General features: G+C 46.2%; 1 protein-coding gene and 1 long non-coding RNA gene across 7 annotated transcripts in view; one reads left to right on the top strand and one right to left on the bottom strand.

The window, feature by feature from the left end:
• Positions 1 to 208: 208 nt before the first annotated feature.
• Positions 209 to 11412, bottom strand: LOC130158355 (uncharacterized). Of its 2 annotated transcripts, none has more exons than XR_008825258.1 (5): positions 11288 to 11412; positions 9556 to 9613; positions 9131 to 9288; positions 7001 to 7142; positions 209 to 1477 (listed from the first exon to the last, which is right to left on the bottom strand). It is a non-coding gene; the product is annotated as an uncharacterized LOC130158355 (long non-coding RNA). The 2 variants fall into 2 exon arrangements; XR_008825257.1 differs by having other exon boundaries at positions 9131 to 9222.
• LOC130158354 (guanylate cyclase soluble subunit beta-2-like) overlaps positions 11404 to 21410 on the top strand; it is a 23263-nt gene continuing 13256 nt past the window's right edge. For 3 of the 5 annotated variants that reach the window (XM_056359029.1, XM_056359030.1, XM_056359033.1), the window contains exons 1-8: positions 12530 to 12833; positions 13710 to 13804; positions 13997 to 14157; positions 14544 to 14643; positions 15780 to 16006; positions 16094 to 16199; positions 17850 to 17953; positions 19483 to 19699. In XM_056359029.1, coding sequence (XP_056215004.1) covers positions 12697 to 12833; positions 13710 to 13804; positions 13997 to 14157; positions 14544 to 14643; positions 15780 to 16006; positions 16094 to 16199; positions 17850 to 17953; positions 19483 to 19699 — 1147 coding nt within the window. In that variant the 5' untranslated portion in view covers positions 12530 to 12696. Of the gene's footprint in view, positions 11974 to 12529; positions 12834 to 13709; positions 13805 to 13996; positions 14214 to 14543; positions 14644 to 15779; positions 16007 to 16093; positions 16200 to 17849; positions 17954 to 19482; positions 19700 to 21410 lie in introns of those variants that run through there. The other 2 variants (XM_056359031.1, XM_056359032.1) reach the window with 2 other exon arrangements.

The raw sequence follows: 21410 nt of genomic DNA, 5'->3' as shown, positions 1-21410 counted from the left end.
CACAAGCCCCATCAATCAGCCTAATTCTGGCCCAGTTGCCATAGCAGAAACGTGTCTAAAGAATTTTCCAATTAGTTAAAAGGGTGATTAATGTCCTTGTAGATTTTCACTCAGGGAGAGTGGCATGGTTTTGGTTTTGGGTTTTTTTTTATCATTATTTTTTATTTAATGCTGCTTTCACATTTTGGAATTGCCCTGACTTCAAAGACTTATCCCAATGAACAGTCAGACATAAAAAAAAGCCCTTATTCAAATACATCTGTTACCCTTAATAACATATTTCAAACACTTCTTCATCGTGGGCAGGAGAGCACATATATAAATGCATTTCTGAATGGGGGAGAAATGATTAAAAGTGACTTGTTTATTGAAATTGTGTGTAATGTATAGCTGGTACATCATATACAGGAGCTGTGGTGTTACCACATACACTCAGGTCTCAGTAAATACAGTACTGGGCTGTTTAAAGAGTGACATATGGTGCTTACTAACAAGGAAATATGTATAGATGACTATGAGAAGAAATTCTATGATATTCCAGAGTTGCTTTTCAGCATTTGCAGGAAAGCATCCAGAAAGAAGAGAGGAGCATCAAAGTCTGGCTCTGCATACCTTCTGCCAGACTCTTAAAGCACTCACTAGGAAGCCAGTACAGCCTGAAGAGGGCTAAATAGCTGAAAAAAACCCTGTGGTGAAATAGATACAATTCTTCCCATAGGGAAGATTAATTTTCTAGTCATATCTCTGCACAGCTCAAACCATTAACACACTCTGTCTCACTCTTCATGTCTTCTACTTCTCCCCTCTTTCCTAGATATTTGACACCAAAAAAAAATATTAAAAAATATCCCAGCCAGCCTTCCCTGCATAGAAGTCTACACCAGACCAACCAATCCTTTATGTAACTGCTGAGCTCTTTCCATGCGTATCAGCATTAGCTTATGACATTATTTTTAGGATTTTCCCTTCTGATCGAAACTCTTTGCACCAACATCTGTGACTTCCTCCTGCTGTGTGCCCCTGCCCCGGCCATCAAGGTCTTTGAAACTGCCACAGCACCGAATGCAAACTGGAGCAAGGCAGGAGGCTCTCACTACTGCAAAGACATTACTTGTGCCAGATGTCTTTCTTTAAAAATATACATATATACACACACACACACATCTACACATGTATATATACATTTTTTTATTCTCAATAGAGAGTTTTAGTTTGCTTACCGACAGTGCATAGCTTAAGACCTACCTCCTTAATCATAGTAGCACACATATTACTGACACACGCCTTAAGGAGACCTTCTAAACTTGATATTTAAACATTTAATTAAAAATTAATATGTTTTTCAGACCTACTTGCGTACTAAAACCACTGGAGCCCAGCTGCTGCATGTGGCGAGGCAGTGCCAAGCTGGCTGTCAGATGCATGCAGTGCTTGATCAGTCTCATTGCTGATGGGAGCTTCAGCCAGGGTCTCATTTCTGCAGCCATAAGGAAAAAAAAAGACATTTTCTTTAGGTTGGCAGGAATTTAACCATTAGAGCAGGATTTTTACTCACAGGTTTTTGTATTTTGGTATTACAAGATGGGCGGAATGCAGAGGATTTTGCTCTGTGTTCTCTGTGGCAATGGCAGAAATTGTCATTCAAGGATTTCCCAGGCCTACGAGAATGACTTGGCTTAAAGGATTGTGCGTCCAAACACACAGATTACCCAATAAAATCTATTACTTTCCTGGTGCTCATCAGTCCTAGTCCTATGAATCAAGAGCTCTATTGAGTAATCCTGCATCTTAATTATATTTTGGTGGCATGCATGGATTTGAAAGATTCTTTAGGATTGCTTTGACCGCAAAGTGCTGTGGTTCTGAATGGCTGTTCAAACAGCTCTGCTTCATTTTCCCTTTGTTTAAGCACTGCGCAAGGAAATATTTGCAATGCACAAGAAGATACAGGGGTCACAGGAACGATCCTGAACATGGGACAGATTTTCAGATGCTTATGCCATTAAGCAGTGCTTGTCAGAAGAGCCCAAAGCCCAGGCAGCCTGCATGGCAGCAGTAACCTTGCTGCTCGGGGCCAGGTGCTGTTTTGGCATCAGAACACTCCATCGTTGTTCCCATCTCTTTTCCCCAGAGCATGGGAAGCAAGGCATATTAGCTGAGGATGTTAGCCTACATTAGAAAAACAGCCTCAAAAGGTAGTCTAGTATTTCTTACTCAATTACAAATCCTCTCACTTTAGGTGTGGAAGCAGGCAATGATACCTTCTCTTTAATGCCCATACTTAGAGGTGAGGTGAGAGAAGATGCGTTGCCCTAGAAGCCCCAGCAAGTTCCATACACAAAACTGCATGGAAGTGGATGTTTCCACAGGGCAAAACGGGGAATGAAGCTGTTGGCTCCGGGGCAGCAGAAATCTGCTCAGCAGTGGAAGCCAACGTAACTTAGAGTCTGTCATCTCCATGGTCAATCCTTTGGAGGGCTTATTGCTATAGATTTGGGTCGGCGTTACCTGTGATATTCCTTCCTGTGTCGCTGCTTTCAGCTGTAGTTAAGATTATAGTAACTAGCCTATACACGTTACCGGACAGCAGGATTACTGTTGTTTTTAATGTATTACACCATCAGGCAAGCTGCTGGGACAGAACAGCTGGACAAGTTGGAGCTAGCCTCCTCCCAATTAGCTGCTTGGTGGTTGTGCTTCTCAGTTAGAAACTCACATCTCTCCAGTTTCACATTTGTACTTGCTTGTTTCAGCTAACAAAAGAAAGTCCAGAGTATAGCTCTGATGGCCAGCAGCTCTGGAGTTACATGCTGGATCATCTCCCTTCTACCCCAGTGCATGTTGCACTGCTTTTCTGTTTTCCCTTAGGAAAATGTGGATACCACCATTCACCTGCGTTACAAGTATAACTTGTGTGAGGCTTTGGAGAGCTGGTATGGCATACTCTGGTAACCGATGTTTACTTTATACAGTGTACAGGCCCATCAAGCAAAGATAAATCAACATTTTAAAACTAATTCACAACTTAGTTTCCATCTATTTCTCCCAAACACTGCTACTGGCAAAGGATTGTGAGGATGCCTGGTCCTTCAGGCTCCTCACCAGCCTGGCAGTCTTTTCTAGCAGCTGATACATACTGCACACTGTGATGGCTATGCTGTGTGGCACAGATTTTCCCAGTCAAGGTTCATTTGGAGCCGGTTTACTTGCATTGCAGTGCTTTCAGAAATACTCAGCTTTCCCCTTCCCAGAAAGCCATTCTGTCAGGGTAGGAAAAAGAAGGGAAAAGAGAAAGGGGGAAACTAACCAAGCAGCAACAAAGGAAGTGAGCGAAGCCACAGCACGCTCCTTGAGGGGCTGTAGGCACTGCTGTGCATGCAGCAGAGAAGACAAATGACTCAAACAGCAAGGTGATCCTGCACACTTTGAAACTGTTACATGCACGCAAACAAATTACAGTGTGCTCGCTGGCTACACAAACAAAATACAGTGTTTGCTATCCCCGTGTTATTCCATGCATCCAAAGTTAGCATTGCATCTCTGAGCTGTAATTCATATTACAGTACCACTCCTGTTTTACATGTTTTACACATCATCCCACTTCGCTAATTCCAAAGCCATGTCCCACCCTAGCTCTTGCTCCCGCTCTCCATCAAAGACCAAGACTTGGATTTCCCTTGCTTTCAGCAGTGAATGCAGCAGTACTGGTCAGGAAAAAAAAGGAGCAAAGCTGGTGCACACACACAGCAGTAACGGGTTAGCTGCAGTTGCAAACATTTGCTTAAAAGGTCGATGACATGTCCTGATTTGGGCAGCTTTCTGCTACGTCCATCGTGAGGACAATGCCAGTTTCCAAGCGTATGAGAAATCTACACTGGAGCATGGGACACGCTCGCACTAACTGGCCAGTTCTGATCCTACTAGTGGCCTAGAGCTGAGCTCAAGCTATTTATCCTGCTTCTGGGGCTGCTTCTACAGTCTTCATCACGTTCTTTGTAGCTACAATTAAACTGCTTCATCCAGCTGGGCAGAACTAGTTCAGGTGAACTAGAGAGGGGCACAGATACACATTCTTATTCTAAACAAAATAGCCTTTCAACAAAGTAACTCATCTTAAAATAAGAGAGATGTTTATTCCCTAGCCTCACCCAAAGACACGCTATCTAGAACCAGCTTTGATGAAACCAAGATGGTCCATGTCAAGAATGGAAGACACTGGATCTGGCAAAACAAATTATCGGAGGAAAAACCAATCTCAACGGGAATTGCTGGAGATCTCAAACATATGTAGCTCTACATTTAATATTGAAAACCTCAAAAGCTCAGCTGTATTATATCCAGTAGTCATATCAGTGTGAAACGAAGCACAAATCCAAAACCAGAACAAAGACCGTTACTGTCCCCAAATTAACCTGTGAAAGCTATTGGACAGCCATGGTACATTATACAGAGGGGAAAAAAGGTGCAGTGCATTTTCAGTAGCCAGCCTGAGCTAATGCTAGTTGGTTTGGCTATATTGCTCTGATTTGGGGGGGAAGGACCTTCCTGCATTACGATATAAATTCATTATATAGAGATACACAGGGGAGATAGAATACACAATAAACATAAAAAAGTGCATCAAAGTGATCATTTCTCTGGTTTTCTCGATAGTGTAGAGCTTAGCCCTTCTCTGCTCTACACATCATCTCAACAGACCATGCCTTTCAAGTCTGTTCATCATTGACTGGATGGAGGGGGTGGTGTAAGGGTGAAAGGACAATTATGGAGATTTTTGGGTGGTTCTCTGAAGGGATTTGCCAGGGTGGCAGCCACTCCCCCATCACACGATGCAGCTGCCCTCATCCCTACCCAGCCCTCCAAGGACAGATGGCTGGCGAGTCAGGTGCTAGTTAGGTCATCACCAACACCTACAGTTTCGAAAGGAGAGATCATAAAGGAGATTACAGTTGTAGGTGGAGATGCAGAAAACACAAGGCTACCTTCAGCTACCTCTTACTACTTGCTATCAGCTAGTCTGTATCTGAGTTTCTTATCCCACCAGCTCACCCTACCACAGACAGGCGAGTCACTGTGATTCTCCAGTTAAGCCCTTATCCCTTGCAGAGCCCATTACAAAAAATAAAGCTTCAACCAGCCAGCACCTATTGCCTTGCTCACTCCTGATCACGGCATTTCTCCCTCTGCAGGAGGAATAGGAGCCTTTATCCCACTGCTCCTTTAAAGACCCACAGGCACACACTGGGCACGGAGGCAAGCACTTCATTATTTCAGTCTTCCTTTTCCTTCCACTTCACAAGAATTTAAATTTCCTTGTTAGCCATCCTTGCTTGGACATTTAAAAACTCCTGGTTAATAGCCCTTCTACTAGACAAATCTCCAGAGTTTCCTTAGAGCTCCTTAGCCACTTCTCTCAGCCCTTTGGACCTCCCTCGTATCACCATCACAGTTTTCCACCTAGATTTTCCAAGACAGTTTACTACTCCCTATTTAGCACTCCCTAATTATTTACAAACTTTACTTCTTTTGCTTAAGCAAGGGAAATATTTTGTATACCTCCTCCTTTTCCCAAAGTGCATCACTGTCAAAGCTCAGGTCCAGTCCTTCTTGCGGATCACGGGAGCTGCAGTGCTCTGAAAACTGAGACCATGCTGGGCTGGTGCCCCTCCCCTAAGGCTGTAGAACAGTTTGTCCCTATGAACGACAAAGGAAGTTGAACCTCATCTTTGCACAGAATGGATCCAGGTATTTTCCAGCCAAAGACGCCACATGGGATATAGCTCACAGATTCAGTTCAAACGAGGAAAGATAAACATGTATGTGTTACTAATGGTATGAGAAATCTAAGCATGCTGTGTAATTAATACTATTGCAAATTATTACTCAGGGGAGTAAAAGCAGCAGGGAAGCTGATTGTTACATTTAAAGCACCAAGAAAGCATCTGTGGGAAGTGGTTTGGTGGGAAAAGGTAGCCAAGCAGAAAGCTCCCTAGAAGAAAGCTGTTTGATTTGAACAAGGCTGGATGTGACAGAGGCTGGGGCAGAACTCAGGCAAGAGGAAAGTAAAACCATCAGCGTATTCAATTAGATTTGGAATTTAACAGTTACAGGTCTAATTAAGACATGCAGCCACAGGAAACCTGACTCCACCCCTTAAGAACAGAAACCCAAATATTTAATGGGCCACAATGGAGGGTAGCTGGATTTTTATTTCCAAAAGTAAAGCAGCGATTTGTCACAATATTAAAGCCAAATAAAGCTAGTGCCATCATTTACCGCTCATTGGTTTGACATTATTTGGGATGTGCCGCTAAATTGCTTTGGGTTCTTGAACTGGGTGGGCCCTTGGAGTTTTTTGGGTTACACAGCAGATGCTAGGTGACAGGAGTAGTACCTGAAAGGCCCTCTTTTCAAAGCGCTGGGAAGGGCTGCTGGTGGGATGGAAGAGAAATATGCCACAGACCCCTCAGACCCAACCTTGTTTAACAGCGCAGCCTGCACCAGCTGCTGTTACGCTATTTCTTCATTTGACGCACGGACTTTGAAATCTGTAGTTGCTTTTCCAAAGGAACAAGACACCAGAAAGCAACCAAACAGCTCCATATGCTAATACATTTGAGCTATGTGGCTCGGAATACAATGCAGATGTAATAGTACAGCGCCAAAGATGGATGAGCCTTGACTTTTACCCATTTTTGCATTATCCTTGACTGCATTCTTCCAGTCTCCTGGATAACTGTGCTGTCTGTGAGCTGCCGCAGAAGCGAGCCTGGCCCAGGCAATCAAGACAAATGATTCTTTGTAGCTTGTTGCAGTGATGTTAAAGCTTGAACAAATTTCATTAACTAGCAATCAGAAGCAAAAATACAAGTAATGAGCTATTTTCTACTTAGAAAACAGATACTGGATGCTAGCTCTTGAATGTCAGTAGTGACACCAGAGGCAAGCTAAAGAAAATACCAGAGGAACGTGCAGACTTTAACCAGAAATTTTCACGCACCAGATGCACCCACAGGGCCTGTTTCTCCTCTGCATGACACACGTTTTCATGGATGCAGCCCTGACTTCCCCAGCTCAGAGGAGATGAGTGCCCGGGAAGGAAAGCGCCAGGGCAGAGGGACTGAGGAACTCCATGGCAGCACCTGTGGAAAGCCAGGAGAGAGGGAACAAAGCTAAAGCCCATCCAGTTCTCAGAGCAAATCGCTCATTTCCTCAATTCCCTCCCCATCGGTGCCATAAAGTGCACTTATGAAAAGGTTTTGGACCCAAGCCAGTAACTTTTCCCGACAGTTTTACAAAGCCAATTGAAATCCTATTGACCCAGCCTCCCATCTCCAGCTCAGCTTAACAGATGACCAGAGGAGCTGGGGTTCTGAAAACTTTCCTGAGGGTAGAAGGCTGCACTAGTACAATTTCACTGCTGTTGAGTTGGTCTACATTAACAACATTTTAATTTTGCCCAGGGTCTTTAATAAGAATTCAAATATAACTGTTGGGGGTTTTAAGTATATATTGCAAAAATTGGAGCCATCCAAACTATGCAGGGCAGCACATCTTCTGTGTTTATTTTTATTCCCAATCTAGACTCTACATCAGCTGTCCTCATGGTTTGGTAGCGTGAAGTACTGGAAGCCTACCAATACATATATATAAAACTTCCTTCTTGGTTCCCACTGGTAGAAGGACAGATGCTTTTTCTCTTCGAGTCACTAAAAAGTCGCTGCAGGCTAATTCAAGACAAATGTGAACACATGATATCTGAACAACGGATGTGGGGCTGTGTTTGAAGGAAGTATGCTGAAAAGCACTGCGTCCTAGGGGTCTTCAGCAGGAGAGAGTGCTAGCAACCACTTGGAGAACGGATTCTGTTACTGCTGTGGTATTTTGGGCTCCAGACTGCAATGGTTAGAATGTGCTCTGCTCAGACAGTTATGGAGGCAGCCCCTCCACCATGGCAACTAACATATGGCTTTGCATTGTTGCTAATAATCACGCAACAGAAAGAAAAAGAAGAAAAAAGGAGGATGTCTTTGCATACACAAATTATGAAAGTCTATGGCTGCATTCTCCAAGGCTATAAACCAGAAGTTATAAATCGCTCTACTGCATATTTTCACTTCTCATCTAATTGAAAAAAACCAGCATCTACAGTTTTTGCAGCTAGCCCATTTATTTTGCTGAGCTGCACAGAGCTCAAGGATGCTGTTTAGTGCTAGCTGGGTATGAGCACAACAAAAGGCCAGGGGAAATTGGCTCTTGATGTGATTATTTTTGTCAGGTACAGATGAGTATCTTTTTTCCAAGGCCACAGCACCCCCCTTCCAAATTAACGGGTCTTTTGCCACAAAGGTGGAAGAAATATAAGACACACTTGCTCGCAAACTGCTGGCAAGGTTGCAGAATTTTACAGGATTTGCAGCACAGTCCTTAGGCTGCTGGTTGGCCTCCAGACACATCACTTTTAGCAATTTATAAGGGACCGATGCACTTGATGAGTAGTGTACCCCATCCTCAGCACTGGACACCGAGCTGGTTATGGGAGGAAGGGTAGGCTGGGCACAGGTGAAGCCCACAGAGGACTTTTCAGACATACTTCAACTGAAGGTATCCTGTGCCCTCACGGTGAGACTCAGCCTCACAGGACAGAGCCCAGGAGAACACCAGTGTGCGGTTCTGTCTGAACTTACCCCATCCACCCTACGAGTTCTGGGAAGAAAGAAACCAGCTGAAACTAAAGACATCCTGCTCCATCCTCTCCTTTACATACCCAAATACACCTGCTCTGCTGCCCTTGCAGCAGGTGGCAATTTGTGTCAGTGCCAGACCATTGCAGTGGGGTCCAGTGTAGACTGTGGGACTGGAATACGCAGGGCCAAGAGAGACCATAAACACCGTCGCTGGAGCACAGCAACAGATTGGGAAGGGGAGTATTGTTGTCTTCATTTACACAGAGTGGGCTGAGATACAGAAACGTGTAGGGTAGGGTGTTCTGTCTTTGATTAAAGGAATAGCTGCTGATCTCAAAATTCTAGGAAGCACTGATTACATTGTGCCAAAGAAATAAAGACATTTTAAAAAGAGTCACAGCAGAAGTGTGTTATAAATTTTTCTTTTGTTTTCTTTCTCTTACTTGGAAGGCTTCTGTTATCCAGCTAGAGATGACAGAGGTGGCCGAGGGCACATCATGGGCCAGGGACTGTGAAGGGTGAGCAGCCCAACGACCTGCACACAAACAATCCAGACCTGAAGATTCTGTGTTCAATTTTTCTCTCATAACAACAAAAAGACCTGAAAAAATAGTAGGATTAAGTCACTAACCAAAGAAGGGCTAAAGCAATAATGATAAATTCAGTTCCAGTATGAATTACCTTGTGCAATATAGATTTAGTATACAGGCATTAATTTGAATTTTGGACAGTTTATCTGAATTGCGTCTCCAAGCCTTTTAGATAGTTGCTAATCTTTGTTACTAAAAATCATTGGGTTGCTTATTTAGGTGTCACGCATACAACAAGAAAGAAAAGGTAATCAAGTACTAGAAGAGAGGATACTTACTTTATTTAAAGTACTTATTTGATTTGCTGATCCCTCCAGTGATCCAGGTTTTATAAACCTGAAAATTATAAATAGAAATTAATTTATAAATTGAAGGCAATAAACAAACGCTCACAATTCTGAGATGATGCTGTGTTTATTCCGCTTCCACTTCCTTTAGCTTTATTTTCTTGTCATTTCTAGTGTCAAGTTGTTTGCATTAATATCAACAGCAGATTAATGCGGTAAAATTTGCACACAACTCCCCCTGTAACCTCACAGCGAGTTACGTTTGTGGTGACGGCACTGACAGCCATGAACTCCGAAGCCGATTATTTTTAGTTACTCTGCAGGCTGCGGAAAGCAGCGAGCCCGGCTCTGCAAGTGACAGGCTATTTTTAAGGCACCTAGAAGGAGGGTGCCCTCACCCCTCCTGGGGGGCGCCGCACACCTGCGCGCAACGCAGCGCGGCCGCGGCCGGCGGGGAGGGGGGGGGCGGCGGGACCCGGCTCCGGCGGGGAGAGGCCCCCCCTAGGGGCCGCCGGTCGGCGGGGCTGCGGCTGGGGGGCTGTGGGGCAGGGGGCTGGGGGCTCTGCGGGGCTGGGGGCTCTATGGGGCTGCGGGCTAGCGGTCTATGGGGCTGCGGAGCTGAGGGCTGGGGGCTTTGCGCGGCTGCAGACTGGGGGCTCTGCGGGGCTGGGGGCTCTATGGGGTTGCGGGGCGGGGGGCTGTGGGCTAGCGGTCTATGGGGCTGCGGGCTTTGCAGGGCTGCGGACTGGGGGCTCTGTGGGGCTGGGGTTTCAGCGGGGCTGGGGGCTCTATGGGGCTGCAGGCTCCATGGGTCTGCGGGCTGGGGGCTCTATGGGTCTGTGGGTCTGGGGTCTGCAGGCTCTATGGGGCTGCGGGCTGGGGTCTCTATGGGTCTGTGGGTCTGGGGTCTGCGGGCTCTATGGGGCTGCGGGCTGGGGTCTCTATGGGTCTGTGGGTCTGGGGTCTGTGCGCTCTATGGGGCCGTGGGGCAGGGGGCTCTAAGGGGCTGGCGGCTGCGGGCTCTACGTGGCTGGGGGCAGCGGGCTGGGCACCACCTCTGGCGCAGCAGCGGGCACGGGCGCTCCTTACAGCCGCAGTACGGACAGCAGGCCGAGAGGCAGGGCGCCGGGAGCGCAGGCTAACGCTAGCCGGGCAGGTGTATGTTGAAATAAATATTTGATATTGCCCAGGAAACAGAGGGGCTTGCGCGCGTCTGTGCTGAGCTGGGCCGCCGCACGGCCCCGGGGAGTGCAGCAGGCGCATGGGCTGCGGGTAGCTCTCTCCTGGGCCTGGCTCCCGCCCTGGGCTGAGGGGACAGCTTTGGAGAAGAAACCCGGTTTATCACGGGAGAGTCACCAACGGCTGCGGGCAGAAAGGCTGAGGGGAGCACAGAGGCTGCGGGGACACACGGGGGGCCGGGGCTGGCGGGGGGCTGCGGCCAGGCGTGGCGGCGCCCCCCGAACGCGCACGGCACCCGTGGGGGCCGGGAGGCTGGGGACAGGGGCGAGCGGCGTGGCTGGGAATTGCCACGGCCCGAGAAAAACCCTCCCTGCCCGGCTGGCACAGGGGGTGGGCGCAGCGTGGTCCCCCGAACCGTCCCGCAGCCCCTGCGCCAAGCGGCGGCGGGGGGGGGGGGCCGGGGCTGTCGCCACCCACGGGGCTTTCGCCACCCACGGGGCTGCCCCTGCCTGCTCGCTGACTGAGGACGGGAGCTCATCTTTACGCAGGGAGGGCGAGTGGTCTCCCCCGCATCCACTCAGGAGTCACTCCCGAAAGTGACCTACAAAAAATTATTCCAAAAACAAACCTGGGAAATAACTGTGCCGGGCTCTAAACCCCACGAATTCATTGCACCGAGAACCGATCGCTGTATTCCCGCTAACACCCCTACTGCTGGAGGCGCAGCCTGGGCAGCCGGCAGCCCCCTGCCCCCGGCTGCACCGCCTGCTGCCCGCAGGCCCGCAGCAGCGGCGCACGGCTCTGGGAAAGCCTTGGCAAGGGGCACCCTCCTCTCCTGTCCCCTCCGGGCTGCTCGCCCCGGTGGCCCCGGGAGCCCGCAGGCTCCGGCAGCGGGGCCCTGGGATCGGGAACCCGCCGTGCCCCGCCGCCAGCTGATGTGACGGCATCGCAGGCGATGCCCGCAGCACGCACCGGCAGCTACTACCGACAACGCGCGTTTCCTGCCGCCAGCCGGGCGGCCGAGGGAGACCGGGAACCGCGCCGGCCCGCAGTCCCCGTGCGGCGGCAGCGCCTCTGCCCGCGGCCCCCGGCTGTCCCCGCCGAGCGCAGCGGGGCCGGGCCTGGCCGTGCCGCCGCCCCCCGGGCAGGCAGCGGGGGGGCGGCGGGGCGGGCGCGCCGGGAGCCGGCGGCGGCTGCGGGAGCCCGCGGCGGGGCGGCGGCGGCAGGATGGTGAGCGGCCGGCGGGCGGGCGGGCGGCGGGGACCCCCGGGGCAGGGCGGCGGGGCCCGGCAGGGTCGGGGCCGGGCAGCCGCCGGGGACGCAGCGGGGGGGGCAGTCGGGAGAGACGGCGCCTGTCGGGGACCGGCGGCCCCGGGGGCCAGGCGTGCTGCGCGTCCGCGTTGCTCTGGGGGGTCGGGGCCGCACCGCCCTCCGGCTGCTGCCGCCGTGATAGTGCTGCTGAGGGTTATCCCCGTAACACACCCCCCCACCACCACCCACCTGGAGGGCAGGGTCTGCCCGTGCTACCGCAAAACATGAGAGTCACGGCACATCCCAACTTACCTGCCGGTGCTGCCGCCGCGCCAGCCGCTGGGACCCGCCCCACTGCTCCCCCCGGCCCCGCTGCCCCCCCCCCCCCCCCCCCCCCGTTGCACCCCGGCCCCTCTGCTCCCCCCAGCCCCGCTACTCCCCCCTGGCCCCGCTGCCCCCTCCCCCCCCCCCCCCCCGTTGCACCCCGGCCCCTCTGCTCCCCCCGGCCCCACTGCCGACCCCCGGCCCCGCTGCCCCCGCTCCGCCCGGCGGGGGTGAGCGTTTGGCTGCTTCGCTGAGTGCTCCTGAAACGCTGCGAGACACGACACGCTGCACTGTTCGCTGAAAGACATAATGGCTGTCAAACATCATTACTTTCTCTTTTGCAATATAACGTTAGCGGTGGAATCTTAAAAAGCTGGCATGGTCGGGCTGTGTTTTGAAAATCAGTATGGCTTTTCCATGTTGGTGTATTTGCTTTTACAGTATGGATTTATAAATACATGCCTGAAGTCTTTGGTGGTTGAAAAGTATGGTGAAGAAACGTGGGAAAGATTAAGGTAATATGTTCCCAATAAATGTTGTGTATTGAAAGAAAATGGTCCGGAATTTAGCAGCGGAGGACTGTAATTTCTCAGCGGCAAATGGCAGCCAACGTGTATCTCAAGTAATTATCAGAAGTAACTAGCAGGGCAAAAGCAAGAGTTTCTTACCTTGTAACACATCATACTCTGATACTAATTTGTCCCAATTAATTTGTTATATCAGATAATTAAGGGTGACATTTAGTCTTATAGACAATTGTGCAATGGAGTCACCAGCTCACTGTGACAATATCAAGAAGTAATTACACTGAAAAGATGACATCCTTGATATCAAGTCAGTTTGATTCCAGTGCTTTTAGGAAAGCGGCTAAATACATTATCTTCTCTGCTTTTGTCTTGTCTTTGTAAGCTACATAGTATTTTCCAAGATATAAAGATATATAAATGATACTTAGATACAGACCTGTCATAGCCACTGAAGCCAATATAAAAAAAAAAAAACAAACAAAATCCACGAAGTTTTTGGTCAGGTCTGTGGAGACCCAAACACTTGATATTTTGGCCACGTTGAATGACAAGCCAGCAGACCAGAAAACAAACTGCGACTCCACTTGCTGTAGCACACCGCATTATGATGCCCTAATCCTTGGAAGAGTTCACTGTAATACGTAAGGTGAAACAGCAGAAACAGAGAGGTGGACACCACCAGGCAGCCATGTCAAAGCAACACTCTCAAACCATCAGGGGAAGTAGTGCTTTCCAGTATAATGCCTGAAGAAGGCTGAGGAGTGGGTTAGTAGCAAACAGTGCTTAATGAATGCCAGTAGGGTCACCCAAGCACGTCATATTTAGAGCACTACTGAGACGAGAATATTGCCTTCTCTGTTGCAGGCTGCAGGCTGGAGTCCAGGATTCTTTCTTGACTTTTGAGGTTTACAAAGATGAGATCACAATGCAGCTCATTGACAAAGCCTGCAAAATATTAGGTATGTGTCACCGTGCCTCAAAAAATACACCATCATGGGTCAAGCCTGAGACTGCAGCTCATGTTTTAGTCTTCTGTGTTCTTTGCAATGCCTTCCCTATGTTGCAGATCTGCATTTACTCTTAAACCACCTGACAGCATTTCAAGAACTTCCAACCCTTTCTTATTCCTTAAAGTATCTTTGTTTTGCCAGGTGTTCCCGCCGACGCGGTTCTGAGAGAGTTTGGAGAGTATTTCTTTGAGTTCTGTAAACGCTCAGGCTATGACCACATGCTGAGGACACTGGGTGGGAATCTCTATGAGTTCATAGAGAACCTGGACGCATTGCACAGCTACCTCTCCCTTTCCTACCAGGCAAGTTCGAGTACTGAGCAGATACGGGCGGACTCTGCCAGAGTTGGCAGCAGAAGGTATGAATGAATAATGAAGAAAGATGCCATGCCATAACAGGCTCTCCTATGTTCTGAAACAGATGACTCCAAAATGTTAAGACAATTTTTTAAAATAACTTTTTCTGAGTAGACCTCAATATTAGATATTATTTAGTACATTGGCTCTAATAGCCAATAGCATAGCAGATTTTCCTTCACAGGTGAGCATATTTAATTTTCTGTTTTTCAGCTTATTCGTATTACTGCTTCTTTTATTAAGACGTGGGATGCTTTTGTACAAGTGGAGTTCACCAGAATTCTTTATCAGAAAAAGATACTGAGGTTTTGGTTTTGCTTGTTTTTCCTCAGGAGATGAATGCACCATCTTTTCGAGTAGAGAAGAATGAAGACGGGTCAATGCATTTACATTACTATTCAGACAGAAGAGGTCTGTGCCATATTGTGCCAGGTAATCAGATGGAATGCAGAGTACAGATGCGCTGGTGGTACAGTACATATACAGAGTAATCATACATCTGCAGTTAGACTTTGCTCAGGTTTCAGATTCTGTTTTCAGATGAGGACTGGCCGTGGAATTGAAGCCTGGTAGAGTTCAGTCACCAGACATCTGACCTCAGTATTTCCCTACTGCCTGGTTACTCCTAGCTCCCAGTAGCTTCAATCAAAGTCTGTGATATGACAACCCAGGTCATAATTGTCCATTCCTGCTATAGAACTCCTATAGAATTTCCTGGAAGAAAAAGTTCACGGTGTGTATTGTGTCTGTTGATTAATTCTCAGTGACTCATGCTCTTTAAATTACAGTGAAATACAAATTATAGTTGAAGACATCCATCCATCCTGTAATAAATAAGCCTGTAGTATATGCAATCTGCAAAACTGCTACTAAACCCTGATCAAAATTGAATCTTTTACTAGCATTTATAGAGATCTCCATGGTTGTACTCATGCAAGGGTTAAAGAGCTGCAAGTCTGTAAGGCATGATGATATTCCTTTCTTTCATAGATGCTGCTGAATTTAGAAGTACCAAAACTACCCCCTTTGTCAAAACTCATTTCGTATTCCTGTTGAAGCACAGAATATTTGGAATTTCAGGCAGAGCTTTTCATGTCATTGTCCAGTATTTCACCTAATAGCTAAGCAGAAATGAGAGAACTGATTGTGCATCTTCATGAAAGATAATTCCTTCCTTTCAAAAGAAAATATTCTGCAATGACTGAAATAGATTGTTATAGCAGAATTTCTTTAGACCCCGTGCACTTTTTGCGTTAATGGGAACTCATATTATTGCTGTGTATGACTGTTTGGACACATTCTTCAGATATCCTGCTGAGCTGCTGCTAGTGAAAAGAAGCATTTATCATCAGACAAGGCAAAAGAAACAGTAACCTTAAAGCTTATCTCCTATGCACATATTCTTACCATGTTCATGGTAGTAGGAACAACATAGGTTGTTTTCTTCTCCCAGAAGTCCTTTGGAAAAGTGATTTCTGAAACAGTGAAATTCCACTGTGGGCTCTCTAAAAGGGAAAATGGAAAGAGTTTGTTCCTGGCAATACTTTTGTCTTTTGTTTCCTCTTCAGGAATCATCGGTGCAGCAGCCTTGGATTTTTTTAACATTGAGATTTCAATGGAAATAGTCAATCAAACAGAAGAAGAAGAAGAAGAAAGAACTGGGAAAAAGGAACATATTGTTTTTCTTGTCACTCAAAACCCTGTATTTTCATACAAGGAAAGAAATGAGTTTTGTTCCTCACCTCAATATCTTGCTGACTCTGTAAAACAAATTGAGAACCAACTTAATAAAGAGGTATTTTAGTATTCATTATCACTGTATTATTAAAATAGGATTAAAATAAAAATACCCTTGCATTTCCCTTTGGATTTATTTCAACAGGATCTTGAAAAAGCCAAGAATACAATTAGAGACAGAGGAAGCTCTGTTTGTCCTGTGAAGAAGAGTCACTGGAAAACAATAAGAGGAATAATCACATTAGGAAAAGGTGAGAGATCGTTCAGATGGAGCTTGTCATAATTTCTGAGTCTCTTCAGTAAGAAAGTCAGTAAGCCTCCCTTCCTCCACCCACCCATCCATTTTGAGGTTATCATTCATATTTCCTCTGCGTCTTTTCAAAACATTTCTGGTTAAGTTTATTTCGGTTAGATGCTGGTAATCAAAGAACAATTGCAGATAATAAGCATGCTTAGTGATGACAGATACATAAATGGAATATGACCTGTCACTTTTGTCTCTTAAACAGGGTTTTCTTCGGAAAAGTGTTTTGTAAAATGTCATTGTGTGGTACATTTGATACTTCCTTGTTCTGTCACTTGGTCTAAGAGGATGAATTTAAAAGAGTGTTTTTTTAACTTGGTAGCTGCTACTCCTTTCCAAAGTTATCAGCTGTCGTAAATTCTGAAAGCTGAAGCACACCCTCCACTACCAAAAATCTACTGCTAATCTAGTAATCTCTGTTTCTACCTTTGTGTATTATGTGTTTATATATGTTCATAAAGTGAAAGGTTTTTTCCAGTTAGGATCTTTTGATTCCCCAAGAGGAATGAAAATCCAGCTCACTCTTGCCAAGCTGTCTGGATTCTAGGAGGAGTGAAAAATGGAACCTGCTATCATCTGGTGCAATTCCACATGCATTACAGGGGCAGATATATTGAGTAAGAAATTAATATATATTAAAAATAAAATTTTAGAGTAGCATTGTTACTTAAAAAGATTAATAATCTATTAACAATAAATGCAAGAGCCAGACTTTGAAAAATGAAAAATCCATGTTGACTTTCCTTGAAGCAGTAAAAAGTCTAAAAGTTGGGTCCTAAATTTGTGATCTTTTTCACCAGTCTCCTAAGTGACTTGAGTACTTGTTATCAAGCAGAATTTACTAGAGTAACTGTCATAGCCACCTTCGGGGGGAAAGAGGTCAGTTGAAATAATCATCCTTTTGATTAGTGTGGGTTACTGGAGGATCCAAGTTTATGCTGTGAAGATCAAAGGCTTTGGGTGCTTCAGTCAGATGAGCCCTTTTGACTATTTTACCCATTTTATTTATTTAACAAAAATATCTTTCACTAGCAAGTGCAATCTGATCTGTAGGTCTGTGACCATTCTGAAAAAACCCTCAGGGTAAGTGAAATAGAAACCGAACGGTCATTTGGTCTTTGTGCCATGGACTAGAGTTCTCTGTATAAGAGACTAAAGCCCAGATCATGCTGGGGTTTTTTCTCCATAAGTGTTTCTTAGTAGCTAACAAAGTATATTACATCCACTTTTATGTCCATTTTTGTGGGATGTAGCTGTGTTATATTGCTATGACATCTGCAGATTCATAGAGCAGCAACTTCTACAGTTGTTAGTCTGTTCTTATTGTTTCCACATAATTTCATGCATCTAATGCTCTGTGCTTTCTATGTGGTTAAGTTTTAAATTCTCAGCCAACCCAGATCATTTGCTAATCAGCTGCGTGTTAAACTGCAGAGCATTTCACACAGATGTATGCATGCTTCTGGACCCACACACTGTTTCCTTTGTTTTCACTCATTATGGGATAGGGTCCTGCCTCACTGAGCATTAAGAAGTAATGCAGACTGGTTTTATGAGGTGCAACCTGATTAAAAACTACACACTTATCTTGCCACAGGTAAGCTCCTGAGAGGATTTGATCCTGTTTATCCCAAGAGCCTCTGGATTGACACAAAAACATTTTGCAATGGACTTCCTTTTCATATGGTTTTTGACAAAGAGGTAGGACGAGCATATGGTAAGGGCTTTAGTCTGCATAAACCATACAGGAATTTTCTTCTGTTTTGACTGCCCTGCAGTTCACGGCTGCGTGTGCTCTGTGTACGGTGCACGCTCATTTGCAGAAGTGCTCTGTACAGAGACATGCATTAAAGTCACCCTTAACTGGATCTGGATCATTTCAGATAGGATCTCCTTTGAATTTATTGAGATTACCATGTTGAAACACCTGCAGACATGCCAGCAAGGTTTATTGCAGCAATCTATCTGTTACCAGACACAGAGCAGAATTTTCCGAGGTTTGTAGCCACTTTCCCATCCTTGGATGTGCCAAAGTCACAAAGAATCCTTTAAACTGGCTTTGTACTTGGAGCTAGCCACCCTCTCCTCCCAGTTATTAATGTATCCAAAGGCTTTTGTAAGGCTTTGCTGGCAACTGAAGCTCTGTCTGCTTCCTGAGTCTTCTCTTACAAGCTTCTGCTAGGAAAGTCTAGCTACCTACTGCCTTGGGCAGCATGCAACCCCATCTAGTAGGAACTGGACCCAAAAATCTCTTTTATCTTCTGGGGGAGGATCAGGTCTCCTCTCCTGTGCACACGTACTCTGCAGCAATGGAACTGCCCTTCTCTTGGCAGGCATTGCCCTGTGGCTGGTTTCCAGCTAGCCTGGGTTCCCACCAAGCCACAGCTCCTCTTGCTCCCAATTCTGTGCAGCAAATATTAGCTTAAGACAAGAGCAGAGAAAGAAGAAGCTGAGAACAGGACAGCAGAAGAAAGTTGACTACATCCACTCAGGAAACATGTTTTGTCATCACTGACTGATAGAGATTCCAGAGCACATAGTCTGCTTCATGCCACTGTCTACATTAAACAAAGTTCAGAGTTTTAAACCTTTCAAGACACCCAGTCTGCATAATTCATAAAATTACTAGTGTGGAAAAAGGGCAAGTCCTGCACTCATTATTGGTAGCTACATCAGAGCCTCAATAACTGATGACAAGCAGCGAAGGCAGGGTGGACATTTCTGCAGGAGTTAAGAGCCTGTGTATGGTCAGCAGGCTAAAGAGAGTGACTAAACCTTTACACAGCAATGGTTAAGAGAAGGTAACCCATGGCATGCAATAGAAAATCGGTATTTGCCAATGTTGTATGCCACAGTTATTTTCTTTTTGGCATGCAGGACATGCTCTGGTATCTAATTTTCTCTTGCAGCTACCTGTAGGGCTATTTGTTAGACCTACACAAGTGCAAGCAAGGGTAATAGCAAATATTTTTGGCTTATTTTGTTTTTAAGAATTGATATGGAAGAGCATTTGGATAATATTCCTTTCTGGGGGCTTTGTCTTGCTATGAAGGACACTCATTCAGAACTTTGCAGTAATACACTAATAAAACAGAAACTTTGCTCAGAAATAAGCCACGTGGCATAGCAAGGCTAAGCGTGCGTACGTCTATAAACAGTGATAGCTACAGCTTGGTTTGAACCCAAACTGGATCTGAATTATAACGCATTGTCCGTGTTTTCTTTTTAAGCTCAGAGTGAAGCAAGCTGGGGTGAGCATTCAAAAGATTGTACCTGGCCTCCAGACCATGGGCATCTGCTTGGATCACTATTTCAGTATCCTTCACCCAGAAGTACCCTTCACCATCTCTAGCATTCAGAAATTCATCAACAGCCAATTTGTTTTCCAGACTAGAAGAGAGATGATGCCAGAGTCTTGGAAACAACGGCCAATGCTAGAGCTGAGAGGTACTTCACTGTTTTCAATAGCATAATTGTTCATACTAAATCAGGAATTATGCTGGAGTTGAACTAATGCTTTTCTGTGGACTTCCGCCTTCACGTAAGTCCTATAAATGGCTTTGTCTTTGTGCAGTGAGGAGAGGATTAGATGGATCTTTTTAGAGAAACAGTACTTTAGGATGCTTGTAAACAAATTCTGCAATTACCTCACCCAATTTTGAAGGCTTTCAGTCAGATGTAGCAGCTGCGCTCCCATTTGAAAGGCTTAGAAAGACGGTGTTTTTCTAATGCTGCAAACCCCACATCTTGGCAGGTTTCCTGAGTAACAGGGGCAAGGCCAATGGAGGATCAGATTGTTTTCTGAACCACCTCTAGTCTCAGTTATTCCCAGAGTCCCAGAATTTACTCAACTCCAGTTGAGTTTGGAAGGGACCTCTGGAGATTGTCTAGTCCATCCCTGTTCAAAGCAGGGTCAACTGGAGCAGGTTACTCCGGACCATGCCTAGTTGGGTTCTGAACGTGTTCAAGGATGGAGACTCCACAACCTTCTTGTGCAACCCATTCCAGAGTTTAACCACCCTTGCAGTAAAAAGTTTTTTTCTTAAGTTTAAATGGCATTCCTGCATTTCAATTAGTATCAGTTGTCTCTTGTCCTTTCACTGGATACCACTGAGAAAAGTATTTTTTACTCCCTCCTATCAGGTATTTTTACATATTGATAAGCTCCCACTGAGGCTTGTTTTCTCTGGGCTGAACAGCCTCAGCTCTTTTAGCTTCTCCTTATATGACTATTGTGGTTTAACCATGACAATGACAGATGCACCAAGCCCTCCCACATCCTCCATCCCTTACTTCTTGAGAATAGGAGTGACATGTACTTTCTTCCAGTCCTCAGGAACCTCCCCCAGTCACCCATGACTTTCAGAACTATTTGAGAGTGGCTTCTCAATGATGCTGGCCAGCTCCCACAGCTCTCCTGGATCCATCACATCAAATCTCATGGACTTCTGTGTATCCAATTTGTTTAAATGTTTACTAAGCTGAACCTCCTGTGCCGATGGTAGGTCTTCATCTAGACTCATCCAGACTTTCCAACTGATTTCAGGGCCCTGAGATTAATGAAGCGTGATTCTTATTAGCAAAGACTGAAGCGAAGAAAGCACTGAGTACCTTGGACTTCTCCTTATCCTTTCTCAGCAGATCCCTTGCCCCATTCTGCAGCAGACCCACAGTTTCACTAGTCTTTCTTTAGCTGCTCATGTACTTGCACAAGCCCTTCTTCTTATTTGTCAACAGGTGCAACTCTAGGTGGGTTTTGGCTTTTTCAACCCTGTCTCTGCTTCTAGGGTGACCTGACTGAGCTTCCACCTCTTGTATTCTCTTTTTCTTAATGTTTGAATTTAGCCAGAAGCTCTTTGTTCATCCGTGCAGGCCCCTGCCATGTTTGCTTGACTTACTGCACATCAGGCTAGACCATTCCTGAAGGTGGAAGAGAAGGTCCTTGGAAATCAACCAGCTCTTCTGGACCCTTCTTCTTTCCAAGACACTATCCCTGATTCTTCCAGGCAGATCCATGAATGGGACAAAGTCCAGTCTCCTGAAGTCCAGGGCTGTGATCTTGCTTTTTTGCCTTGTTCCCTCTCCTCAGGTTCCTGCACTCCACCATCACAGTCATTACAGCCAAGGCTGTGCCCAGCTTTCACATCCATAGTTCTTG

This window comes from Falco biarmicus, chromosome 13, assembly GCF_023638135.1.
Source record: "Falco biarmicus isolate bFalBia1 chromosome 13, bFalBia1.pri, whole genome shotgun sequence".
Classification (NCBI taxonomy): Eukaryota; Metazoa; Chordata; class Aves; order Falconiformes; family Falconidae; genus Falco; species Falco biarmicus.
Note: the sequence above shows the minus strand (reverse complement) of the source record. Positions and strands in the feature narration are given on the sequence as shown.